At 41.4% G+C, this 13530-nt stretch overlaps 1 protein-coding gene across 7 annotated transcripts in view; it reads left to right on the forward strand.

Moving 5' to 3' along the window:
- The first annotated feature begins 2537 nt into the window (after positions 1-2537).
- The window catches only part of LOC131224774 (dol-P-Man:Man(5)GlcNAc(2)-PP-Dol alpha-1,3-mannosyltransferase), a 40063-nt gene continuing 29070 nt past the window's right edge, over positions 2538-13530 (forward strand). Inside the window, exons 1-4 of one of the 7 annotated variants that reach the window (XM_058220132.1) lie at positions 2538-2805; positions 3096-3130; positions 3253-3390; positions 9700-9768. In XM_058220132.1, coding sequence (XP_058076115.1) covers positions 2655-2805; positions 3096-3130; positions 3253-3390; positions 9700-9768 — 393 coding nt within the window. In that variant the 5' untranslated portion in view covers positions 2538-2654. The remainder of the gene's footprint in view (positions 2806-3095; positions 3131-3252; positions 3391-9699; positions 9769-13530) is intronic. The other 6 variants (XM_058220130.1, XM_058220129.1, XR_009161176.1 and 3 more) reach the window with 6 other exon arrangements.

The following is a 13530-nucleotide window of genomic DNA, read 5'->3' on the forward strand; positions in this document are numbered from 1 at the left end:
GGTGAGCAGATGTCTTTCATTGTTCTTTCCCAACAATAAATTGTGTCAGGAATGCTTTGCTAAGGTCAGCGAAGGAGCTGACTGACCTCGGCTTCAGCTACCTGTACTAGCTCCGCGTAGCCCCCGTCAAGGTTAAGGAGAAGGCGCGGCATGTAATCGATTTGGATGTTGACTAATGTTGACTGAAGTTCCATCTAAGCTTTATAGGATTTTAGGTGCTCAGTAGGATCTCCAGAACCCGAGTACGGGGTGATGGGCGGCATCCGGAACCTCGAGGGTAAAGCCGAGCTCATGATCTCACTGGTGAATGGCAACTCTGTTCCTTCCATCACGCGTCTATCGAAGCCAGGGCTTGTGCTCGGTAAGCTTGGCGCATGACACCGATCTGACCCCGTAGCTCGTCAAGCTGGACCTCCCAAGGATCATTGTTTAAGCGACAGTTTCGGGGGCCAGATCTCCCTCGAGTGCTTTATTTGCCTCCTCTTCTCTAGTTCGTGACTTAAATCATAAGGCGCCAACACTGGGGTCCTTGGAACATGGGACGGTGCCCGGGCAGATACGCCTTGGGACACTTCTCTCATAGAACCATCAAGCATATAGTTTTTGGCAACTACTGGGGCAACTGCTTCTTGATTATGGAGGGGGAGTTGTCTTTCTAGCAGTTGTCTCGTCTGGCCGAGCTCACTGGCCAACATTTCGACCTGGTTCTGCAAGGAAATGTAACGTCCTCCCCGGTTCCGAGATCGTTGCGCCGAGCCTATAGGAGCGGACTCGCCTTGGAGTTGAGAAGATGAGTTTTGAAGGTTAGGCTATCCAGCATGCTCAAAGCTGACAACGACGGTAGTGGGAAGTCCTTTCTTTATTCCTTTCGTCATTGTTCTTTCTTTGGAAAAGCAGGAATGACTTTGTTGCCGTTCCTACAAAAGACGCGAAAATGTTTATGCAAGAATCTAGTTCACCCTCGCTGAGCTGCTGGACCTTCAAACACCTACACAGGAATAAGACAAAGGAGACCCTGGTTAAAGCAAGGGACCCTCCGATGCCAAAGTCGATCTAGGAATCTGGATCTAGTTGTGTAAAAGGGTTCTAGGTGAGAGATTTTGCGTACCTTTCAATGTAGGTGGGCCCCTTATTTATAATGTTCGTAGAGTGGTGTGGTCCGTAATCTTAGGCACGATCTTAGCCATTAGGTGAGATGTGCGCGAGTGGTAAATGTCGACAGTTATCCTGAATTCACGTAGTGGACGATTACATACAAGTGATGGGGGTCAATGGTTACCTTTGAGTCGTGCGCGACCAAAGAGGATCGTTCACTTAGTTGGGGAGGTAGGTCCGCACGGTATGGATTCCTCTTTGTCTAACCAAAGATTGGCTGAACTGAGTTGATCCGAGCCAAATTTATCTGAGCTAAGTTGATTCGAGCTGAATTGATCCGAGCTAAGTTGATCTGATCCGTGGGTCAAACTTGATTACTCGTCGGCCCTATCTGCTCTTGATGAGCCCTTCTCCTGCTTCACCGAGCCATCCATCTCCTTGTGGGACGAGTGGGTGGAAACTCAGGGATCGTGTGCTGCCGAAGACCGCACTTGCAGGGGTGGACCTCAGCTTCTCTCGGCGAGATGGTGCAGGAACAGGTGCTTGTCGACCCGAGCTGACCTTGAAGGTGGTCAGACTACATTTTCCCATAACAGGTATTATCTATATTGTCTATCCATTTTTCGGTATCATTTTAGATTATGAACTAAAGAATGAGTTAAATCCAAAGGCTCTAGTGGACTTCACAATGGGGATTAAGCTCTTACCGTAGAAAACTTCCGGGGGTCGAGATGTGTTCTCTTCATCCAGCTCTTTATAACTTTATGATCAGGTTGAATGGAAAATAAACAAATTTCAATGGTGAGAATCATCATTATCACTGTTTCATGTGGTGTGTTCCACTTGAGCCTTGGATCTGCCTATTTTTGGGCTTATGGCCTAAAATGATAGTAAAAAAATGGATGGATGGTGCTGATAAGACCCATACATCATGGTGGCCACTCAAATCTGCTGCCCATTCCCCACTGGAGACGGCCCGGGTAGGACGCAATCCGTGTCGGCCACCGTGATGTTTATAAGAAATCCACCCGGTCCATCCGTTTCGCCATGTTAGGACATGCCCAAAAATGAGGCAGATGTAAAGCTGAAGTGGGCCACACGACCGAAAAGCAATGAAGATTGTGAAAGTACACCGTTGAAACATTCGGACGGCTTCTGACGAGGCTAAAATTTTTGCGCTTTCAGTTTAGTTCATCCCAGTAGGAATGACCTGGTGAACGGTATGGATGGCGTATAAACATTACCGTGTAACCCAAAGAGGTTTCAACCGTAAAAATTTCCTTACCCACTTTTCTTGTCGTGCGGCCCACTTGAGCTTCGAATCTGCGTAATTTTTGGATGTATTTCCCCACGTGATCTGGAAAAACGGATGGACGGTTGGATTTCGCACAAATATCACGGCGGGCCCCACCTAGCATCCCATCGCAGGAAGTTGTGTCCGTCGTAAGGCTGCTGTCCATCAAACGCGAATACACGCACCCAGCATCCGTCCTCCATTCCCGTGCAGATCCTTCTCCGCAGCAGTCTCTGCTGCTTTGGTTTGTCTCCCTCTTCAATACATGAGAGAGAGAGAGAGGGTGATGGCGGCAAAACCAGCAACTACACCTTCCATCGGCAACGGCTATAAAATTTCAAAAACAGCCTTATTCGCTTCAACGCTGCTTGTTCTAGACGCCCTTCTCATCTCTCTCATCATCGCATACGTCCCATGTAAGAAACACTCCCCATCGATCTCCCAACTATTCTCTGCTAAGATTTCGATTTCAATATTGATATCTAAACCCACCCGATTGATTTGCACACACCCTTTCTTTCAATTTTTATTTTTATTTTTTCAAATTGAAATGGCACCATTTCAATTGAATAAAAAAGAAAGAAAAGTTAGGTGTGTAAATCAATCAGATGGGTGTATATAGTAGCTCATTTTTCTCCAATACATCTCCTTTTTTCTTGCTTTCTTTTTGGTGGGTTTTTGTTATTGGGTCTTTTTTCGATCTCAGATACAAAGATAGATTGGGATGCATACATGTCACAGGTCTGGATTTTTTAATTTTTAATTTTGGGTTTTTGGTTGTTGTATATTTTATTGTTCTTCTAATATTGCTTTTTGGTTGAATGTGATTTGGGTGGGATTTTAATGCAATGGGAGGGAGACAGGTGAGTGGGTTTCTTGAAGGAGAGAGGGATTACGGGAAATTGAAAGGAGATACTGGGCCTTTGGTGTATCCAGCTGGCTTTCTCTATGTGTACTCAGCTATTCAGTTTGTTACAGGAGGAGAGGTCTACCCAGCTCAGGTAGTTACATGGACTACTGAAAACCACACACACACACACACAAGTCTCACTTGCGTAGGCACATATGTACATGCATACATAGATAGACTAGAGAAAACTACATACATTTCCACAGATATTCAAACATATATAATGAGCTTTATTTGCTTTTTACTCATGACATTGATATTTCAGTTTGTTCCTGTTTGTGTGGGAAATGTCGAATGAAGTATTAAACACGCTTGGTTGAACTACCTGTGTTATTCATGCCTTTCAAGTTCGCATTTTGTGCAGGTCGGCCCCACATTTCAGTGATCGTTCATCTGGTGGTTCCCACTGGATTGTTTGTCTAAAAACCAGATGGTTAGAGATGGAAAGAGAATAAATGTAAGGGTGCATGTGCAGACTGAAGAAGTCTGTGAATTGGGTGACTATGATTGTCTGATGAGGGACTTTTGCAGCATCATCCATGCATAGTGACGCTGATCATATGAATGGTCTAGAAAAATCAAATATGGGCCCCGCCTGTATGGGGCGCTGGGCTTGCTGGCCTGAATAAAATTGTTGTTTTTTGCTTAGTGTTGTATTTTTCCCACAATGCAATGGGATATTTTCAATTAGACTTACAACGAGGGTGTGTTTATGGGACGTGCGACCAAAGCGTGCTATTGTGTCTAAACTGATCCATCATTAAGCAAAGAAGTGGTGAGTTAGTATTTTGGAGTTATAGAAATTTCAGTTGACATGTCCCGCCTGTAGCTCTAATTATTTGTTATATATTTGCTTTACAATTTATGTAGAATTTTGAGATTGGCTACAAAACTATTTTTCAAAGGTTTAAATGGTAGGTGCATGTGAAACTTGTTTTTCTATTGCTGATACAAGAGGTAGGTTTATTTGTTAGTATTTTATTATTATTATTTGTTTTAGTGTTTTTTCTTTGTTATCAAGGTTGTGCAGAAGTTGTAGAACACTTGTTTGGGAAACTTTTTCCTTGATAAAATAGGGAGTGTTAGAAAAATCATATTTTTGAAATCTGATTAGTTTAATTAGTGGCAAGTTGTTGGGGTCACCTTTGCATAATGCATCTTGAAATTGGGTAACTTGTTGATTGTAATCAACCTATGCAGTGGACTATTAGATATCGCATGATTGTGATAAACCTATGTAATAGTCTATTACATTGCGCTTGTGTGAGTTTTGTGCTTTCATTACTGGTCCTTGGCCCAGATAAAGGAAGAGGGCAGGTTGGCGGCTGGTATCAAACTTATACTATAATGTTCATCACGAATATGGACAATATGACATTCCAAACTCATGCTAGGGTGTTCCTTGTAAGTGATGCATTGCATCAGAACATGGATGTAGTGAGAAATGAGCATGGCTAGGGCATCCCCTGGAAGCGATGTACCGAAACAACACCTGGTTGATGTAAGTAGGCAAGGATTCTTGTCTTGTGCCATTATGGATGCGCGTGGGTAAAGAACGTAGTACAAGAGAATAGGCTTCGTCTTGCCACATAGAATATAGGAACATTGACAAATAAGAGTATGAAGTTAGTACATATGATTAAACAAAGGAGAGTCAACATACATTTTCTTCAAGAGACCAAGTGAAAAGGGGCGAAAACTAGAGACATTGATGGATATAAACTTTGGTATATAGCAAAGGACAATAATGGAAACGGGTTAGGGATAGTGGTAGATAAAAGATAAAAAGTATAAAGTTGTAGATGTTAGGAAAGTAAGTGATAGAATTTTGTTAATACAACTTGTGCCAAGAGAGGTAATAATTAATGTAATTAGTGCAAATGGCTGTAGGTACAGTTGGAGGATCAAATCAGAGACAATTTTGGAAGGTTATGGATGGAATAATGCAAGGAATTTCGAATGGAGAGTATATTTATAGGAGGTGACTTAAATGGTCATGGAGGAGAAGAAAGTAGAGGATATGAGTGTGTACATGGAAGATATGGTTTTAGGAGAAGAAATGAGATGGGAATGCTATCCTTGATTTTGCCGTTGCATACAATCTAGCTCTAGCAAACACATTTTAAAAAGAAAGATGACCATTTAAAACTTTCAAAAGTGGATTATTTACAAGCTAAATAGAGTTCTACTTAAGAAAACAAAATGATCATTATGTATTGCAACGTCATACCAAGAGAGAGTCTGATTATGCAACACAGGTTAATGCTTATGGAAGTTTACATTAGGAGATGGAAGAAAGGGAGTGAAATTAATAGGCGTCTAGAATCTAGGTGTTGGAGTTTAGAAGGAGAGAAAACAATGTTATTTAGGAATAACTTGATGGAAGAAGGAAAGTGGAATGTTGAGGAATAAGTAAATGTTACGTGGAATGAGATGACTGAGTGCATCAGGAAAGTGGCAAAAAATGTTTTAGGAGTATTTGTAGGTAAAAGCCAGTCAAATAAGGGAACTTGATGCTGGAGCAATGATGTAGAAAAAGCTATTTATGAGAAACTTTCATGTTTTAAAGCTTGGCGAGGGACACGATGAATATTAACTATATAGAAATGCCAAAAAGATTGCTAAGAAAGTATCGAGGCTAAACTTAAAGCTTACGGTGATATTTATAATAGACTGGGGACAACAAAAGGTGGGAAAGATGTCTTCAAACTTGAGAGGGAGGGGAAGAGTACGGACCTAAATTATGTTTGATGCATTAAGAGTGATGATCAATAGGTGCTAGTAAAGGACAATGAGATTACTGCAAGGTGGAGAAGTTGTTTTTAAAACTCATTAAATGACAACCATTCTAAGAAAATATGGATAGAAGGAACAATAAACTCAAATGATGTCGGAGACCATAGATACTTTCGTAGGATTATGATATTTTAAAGTGAAAGAAGATTTGAGAAAGATGAAAATAGGAAAGGTCCTCAAACCAGATTGTATGCCAATAGAGGTTTTGAAGTGTATGGGGGATACTTGGTTATTTTCACTGACAAATTTGTTCCACAAGATTGTAAGATCAAATAAAATTCCAGACAGATGGAGGAAAAGTACCATGGTACCTATTTATAAAAATAAAAGAGATATATGGAGTTTCACTATCATGGGATTAAACTTTCGAGCCATACCATGAAACTTTGGGAGATAGTGATTGAGAAAAGACTAAGGCATGAGAATAATGTATTAGAAAACCAGTTTGGTTTCATGCCTGGGAGCAAAGACTAAGGCTCAAGTTATAACTGATGCATGACAACTGACCACTTGCTCTAAAAGCTTGAATTGATAGAGCGTGGCGAATCAATCCCTTTATCTCATAGCCCGGGCCCCACATCCCATTCATTAGGTCCTCTGCCGAACCCCCCTTGTGGGCCCCACATCACATGAGTTTTGCCTCACACGAGCCACCCGCCTCTCATGGGCCACCACCATGAGTGTACCCATACATCCCGCATGCCACTCCACTCAAGCCTGATGTGAAAATTCCCCAGCATTAATCACCCCCAGTAAGGAGCCTCTAACACGAGACCTCCTGCTCTGATACCACTTTGATGTAGGACACCTAACCACTTGCTCTAAAAGCTTGAACTGATAAAGCGTGGCGAATCAATCCCTTTATCTCATAGCCTAGGCCTCACATCCCATGGGTTAGGTACTTGGCCGAACCCCCCTCATGGGCCCCATATCACATGGGTTTCGCCTCACACGAGCCACCTACCTCTCACGGGCAGCCTTCCCTCGAGTGTGCCCCTGCATCCCACCGGTCGCCCCTACTCAAGCCTAGTGTGAAAATGCCCCTGTATTAATAAGAAAGCTTGAACTCAACTCGAAAGCTCGAGCTGGAACTTGGCTTGAACTCGGCTCGAGTTGGCCCAAGTTGCTGATTGAGCTGAGCCGGGCTGGCTAGTCAAGCGCGAGGACTGAGCTTAGCTGAACTCGAGCTAGAGTAGGCTGTTGGCCGAATCAAGCCGAGTTGTGCCAAGCTTGACTCGGTGTCCAGCTCTAGGACCACTGGTGGAGAGGGAAGTGAGTTTCCAATTACTATAGGCTTGCACTAGGAGTCGGCATTCGGCCTATACCTTTTTGCATTGGATATGGACGAGTTACCAAGGCATTTGTAGAAAAAGATCCCATAGTGTATGTTGTTTGCAGATGACATAGTTTTGATGGGCAAGATGAGGGATGGCGTGAACACAATGCCAGATTGGGGGGAAGGATTTAAAATTAGTCCAACACTCCAACTAAAATAGAGTTTATGGAGTGCAATTTTAGTAACAATAGGAGTGAAAACGAGGATTTAGTTGAGATTGTTGACCAAGAAGTTTCCAAAAATGACCGCTTTCGATACCTTGGTCTATAATTCATGAGAGTGGAGAGATTGAGGATGATGTTGGCTAGCGTCGCACGGGGTTTGGGTGAATGGCTAGCGTCATGGGTTTGCTCCCTCTTTGGGATTTCCTGATGCATGTGGTTTGTAGGTGATTGCGTTTATCCGCAGGGATTAGTCTCACCTTAAAATGGGGCGGGAACACCCCATCGTCATAAAAAAAATTATGGGAGTGGAGAGATTGTGAAGGATGTTGCTCATAGAATTCAAGTTGAGTGGAAGAAATGGAGGTGTGCCTCTGGAGTTTTATGCGATCATCGTGTACCACTCAAACTAAAAGGGAAATTTTATGTGGTAGCTATAAGACCAAGCATGCTTTATGGGACAGAATGTTGGGCAATTAAGAAACAACATGTTCATGGGATGAGTGTAGCTGAAATGAGGAGATGGATGAGTGGCAAGACGAGGAAGGATAAAATTAGAAAAGAATGCATTTGAAGGAATTTAGGAGTACTAATAGGTCATAAGATGAGGGAAAGTGGACTTTAGATAGTTTGGTCATGTGTAATGGAGACCAAGAACCGCGCTGGTTAGGAGTGAGTTGGTACAAGTAGAAGACTCTAAAAGGGTAAGGGAAAGACCCTAATGGACGTGAATGGAAAGACTCGATGACCTATGGTCTAGCTGAAGGCATGACCCTCGATAGAGTGGAATGACAGAACAAGATTCGTGTAGCCAACCCCAATTAATTGGGATAAGGTTTAGATGATGGTGATGATGATGAATATCTTGACATCGGTTTTTGGGCCTGTGTTTTTTAGAGCTTTCAATCGTGCTTCTCCTTTTATTGGTGTCCCTATACCGTATTTTGCCTTTAAGGAACAAATGTTTCTTTTGCTCGTGTTGGCCTTGATTACCTTTGAGGTTGACATAGTGCTTTGTTAAACAGCAACTGCCACAGCTAGCTCTAGTATCAACTGTCATTGGTTCACAATTTTGATGGCAAAGAGCCCAAGCCTTAATGCCTGGCCTGGTGCCCAAGCCCAAGCTCAGGCCCTAAATTGCTTGTAGGTCTAAATGCGTAGGGACTGAGATATTTATTAAAGAAAGGAAGTCATTAGAGAAGGTGTTGGTTTCAGAAAGGTGAAATGAAATGCATGGGAACTTTTGAAGATGTATTTCCAACAACAAATTGACATAAAAAACTAGGTCGGGAAAATGAATTGATTACACAATAAATATATAGTAGATTTCCTAGACCGATTTTAATTGTATGTAGCTTCTTAGCAAGTTTCCTTTTCTATAAAAAGCCATGTACTAGTTCTCTTGCTTGGTGGTGTGACTTGTCAACCTATTTTGGAGGTGAGACATCTTTGATCGATTGGTCTGACTCCAACCTTGAATTAGAGGCTTATGGTGAGACTCTTTTTTTTGAAAGGCTAAGGTGAGACTCTTGGGAACCTAATTTCAGGCTGTGCAACTAAGTCCATTATCCTTCTTTTATATTCTTGGTCTTTTCTTTAACTTCTTGATCTATCAGCCATAAAAAAAAATAAAAATAAAAATAAAAAAATAAAAAAATAAAAAATTAAAAAAAATTCTTTATTCACTCTTGCTCGACTAGTCCTAGATATCATCTAACCCAAAACTTGGAAATTCAACTAGCTCCTTAATGTCCTACGCCAGTATTAGAGCAAGTTTTTTCAGATCTTCAGGAAGTTTGGGACATTTTGTTGACTCATAGTGGTAGATTATACACCTCTAAGATGTTGGACAGTCAAATGGACTGATTGATTATGGAGTTGATGCGACAGATGACTGAATTGTCATGTCGAGAGGATCTATACTCGTGGTTTACAGGTGTGAAATTAGCTGCTACAATTGCTGTATGAATTACTGGGTTTGAGTAGTTGAAATGAAGTCTGAAGCTATTTCATTATCATTTGCTTGTAGTGAAAGTTACTCCATATTTACTTACTTTTAGCTCCATTTTTGGGCCTTCACATGATCTGTGTTCTCACATCCTTGCAGATTCTTTTTGGAATTCTGTACATTGTAAATCTGGGAATCATCTTGTTTATCTACATAAAGACCAATGTGGTATGAAAATCCTTGTAACATTTTCTATAAGATTTTCTAATGGTTGTAAAGGTCATGATATTTGTTTCAGTTTTAATGGTTTGACATGATGGATTCCATATCTTTCTAAGTTTATTAGTTCTAGTGGGTGATTTCCAGATCCATCATGGCTATCTTGCATTCTTTATTCACAGACATAGTTTATACCCTGGTGTATTTACACAAATAAATTGTTTATTATGTTCAGCTGAGAAATCCATGCACCAACATTTTTTCCACAAAACTAACTGAGATATCCTGCTATATCTGTGGTCTTTGTAAGATGCCAATGATGATTCTAAGGCCGTGTCCTCAGTAAGTGTCCAAGCCCTTATGACCCTTCTCACCAGCTCAAGCCAAGTCCTTTTTGGCTTTGGGTTTGTCTACAACTTTCACAGAAAATGGCTGAACCATCATATGCTATATCATCACCATGTAAGGGCTCGTTTGGATCCTTGGAAAGCTCACTTAAGAAATGGTTTCATTTCCAGTTTCTAAATCCTAGAAATGGATTTCCATTATTGTTTTTGGGTTTGAGGAGATTGCCACTTTGCATTTTGATGACACCACTTGGACAACCCTGCTTTTAGAAGTGTATCACAGGAGCACATAAAGAAGAGGCGAGTAGTGGCCAAGGTGTTCCAAAATGGTAACGGTGACTCCTTTTTTTTTTCTTCGAAAAAACTGTTACAAGACCATTACGGAGCCTTTACGGCCTGTTTTTTCTGCAGTGGCTGTTACGGCCGTTTCGACCCCATAGCGCATAATGGTTGACTGTTACTGTTACTTTTACGTAACCAATTTTGAATACCTTGGTAGTGGCACATATACATGTGCAACAACATCAGTGGCATTAACCTGAATGGAGAACCGTTGGCTGACATTTCAGGGGATATCAGCTGTAGAGAGGTTGCTGATAACATCATCCAACTGGGCATCTCTGTAGTGCAGAAGAGGAACAACGTCGATCATTGGGAGAGGGTCATCCAAAGCATACAGGTCAGATTATCCTCTTGAAAAGTGGTCTGCTGCTGCCGGGAGGCAGAATAATTCTCATTGTAGCAGTGCTGTCTAGTATGCCTGTCTATTTAATGTCCGCTCTTAAATGCCCAGTCCAAGTGATCTTGAAGCTAGAAGCTATTCAGAAGAAGTTTCTCTGGAACAACTCCCAAGAGCCTTTAAAATTGCATCTAGTGCTGTGGGACCAAGTGTTTAAGCTGCAAGAAGCTGGCGGTCTAGGGATCAGAGACATGAGAAATTCAAACATTGTGCTCCTCTGCAATTGGTGGTGGAGAATAGGGTCGGGTGCCCGAAATTGGTCTTGGAGAGGTTGGAAAAGCTGAGGCGTAGTTTCTCATGGAAGGGAGTGGATGGCAAAAAAAAAGGCTTTACCTTGTGGGGTGGAAAGAGGTGTGTAGGCTGTATGAGGAGGGAGGGGCTGGTATAAGGGACTTGGGAAAGATGAGCCTAACTATCTAGCTGCTATTCCTACTTAGGAAAGGATGTGGTTTGGTTTCCCCCATGTCGTAGGAACATGACGGATGAAGAAGTGGAGGAGTTTGTGAGACTCCTTGATTGTGTTGACTTCTGCAAATTGGTGAGGGATGAAGGGGACAAAATACTTTGGCTAAAGGAAAAATCTGGTTGCTTTTCGGTTTGTTCCTTGTACGGTTTATTGTAGCACTCAGAAGAGGACAGTGCAAGAGTGTTCATGGACAAGGTGTGGCACTATGGGGCTCCCCTGAAAATTGTGGCCTTTGGATGGCTAATTGGGGAAGGAAGAGTTCTCACCATTGACGACAGTCAATGGTCTTGTCTAATGTACATGTTATGTGTATGGAAGATGCCTGGATGGTGGATCATATCTTTATTCATTGCCCATTTGTAAGGCAAGTGTGGAGTAGTTTCTTCAGAATCCTTGACATGACTAGGGTGATGCCCGAGTCGGTGGGGGATTTATTCTTGATATGGCATGGGTGAGTTTAGGAAGGAATGCTTCAGTTTTGTGGAGGATTAGTTCCTTTAGCCTCTTTATTGGTTATTTGGGAGGAAAGAAATCGGAGATGCTTTCGTAATGAATCCCTTAAGGCAGAGGAAGTGTTTTTGAAGGCCCATCTTTTTTGTGCTTGAGTGGGCTTCTTACATCAAGTCCCTGGAAGATTGTAATTTTTCTTTTTTCTTAGGTTGCAATTTTTGCACCATCTCAACACTTCATTAACAAAGTTACTTGTTACTCTTTAAAAAAAAAAAAGAGGGTTCGGTGAAGATTCGTGGAAGGAGAGTTCTTACTAGCAAATACAGGTATTCAAGTGGGACATTGAGGCGGTGTGGTATCGTATGGGTTCTATTATTTGCAGAGTGATATCTTGGGCAAAACAGTTCTGCAGTAGCTTCATGAGATTCAGAGTTGGGGCTGGGGCTTCTGTGAGATTTGGAAAGACCTATGGTATGTGGATTCTCCCATCCATGACAATCTTGCAAACTTATATGCTATAGCTGTTAATAGAAGGGGGATGGTGGATGACTATTATCAAAGGATCGGGAATGATATTGTGTGGGGGCTTGCTTTTAGATGCACCCTTAAAAATGAAGAAATATCTTTGTTGTTGAGGATGTTGGCCTTCCTCCATAATCGCTATACCCCTCGGACAGTTGGTGATAAGAGAAATTGGACTCTTAAACCAAATGATTTCTATTTAGTCGGATATATGGTGAAAGAGTTGCAAGGTAGGGACTCTTCTAATCGCATCTCGTTCTAGTCCATGGACTGCTTCCACCCCTATGAAGGTTTAGGCTTTTGTTTGGGTGGCTTGTTTGGATAAGATCTTGACAGCTGATCACTTGGAGAAGAGGGTTATGTCTATGCCTAGTATATGCAAGATATGTTGTAGAGAAGAGGAATCAGTAGACCACCTTCTCATCAAGTGCTCTATAGTGTGTTTAATTTAGGTTCAGGTGATGCAAAAGTTTGATATTGCATGGTAATGCCAATCAGTGTTCGAAATATCGGTATCACGTTACGTATCACACCCTTGGGATAGGGATACATATCGGTTATCGCATGGGATATATCGGGTGTATCGCATAATGTATCGCTGTTGTTGGAAACATGAGGAAACATTGGAAATTGGTTAAATTTTTCAATGAAATTTCAGTGATTGTTTAAAAAAAAAAACATCAATACACACTTACAAATCAAAACATTACCAAAAACAAGTGCACATAATAGGTTTTATTTGTATGGAGTCCTAATCTATGCGTTGTCTAATTGAATTGATGCAAGTATATTCAAAGTCTATTCATATAATTTATAAATGTAAGCAGACGTGTGGAAACACAAGCAATACATTCAAAAACAATAGAAGAATCACTAGATTAGGTTACATACATGTTTGATTTTGATTTTTTTAAAATTTTTCGTAACTAGGTCCTTTTTCTCCAAATGTCAAAATCGAAGCTCCCAATCCATGATTTTTCATGCAAAACATGAAAAATCATGGATTTGTAACAATTTGACACCGCTTTAACATGATTTATAGAAAGAAAAGGATCGAAAATAAAAAAATGCTTGCTGGATCGAACACGTGGGATATATCCCACTACTCATGCATTTCGTATCACACGGGTGGGATATAAGATATATCGGCCGATATTGTTGATATTTAAAACACTAATGCCAAATACAATAGCTGACTTTGTTAATGGTTGGGTATCATTGATGTGGAATTTGGTGGGGAAGCGGTT

This window comes from Magnolia sinica, chromosome 14 (assembly GCF_029962835.1).
Source record: "Magnolia sinica isolate HGM2019 chromosome 14, MsV1, whole genome shotgun sequence".
Classification (NCBI taxonomy): Eukaryota; Viridiplantae; Streptophyta; class Magnoliopsida; order Magnoliales; family Magnoliaceae; genus Magnolia; species Magnolia sinica.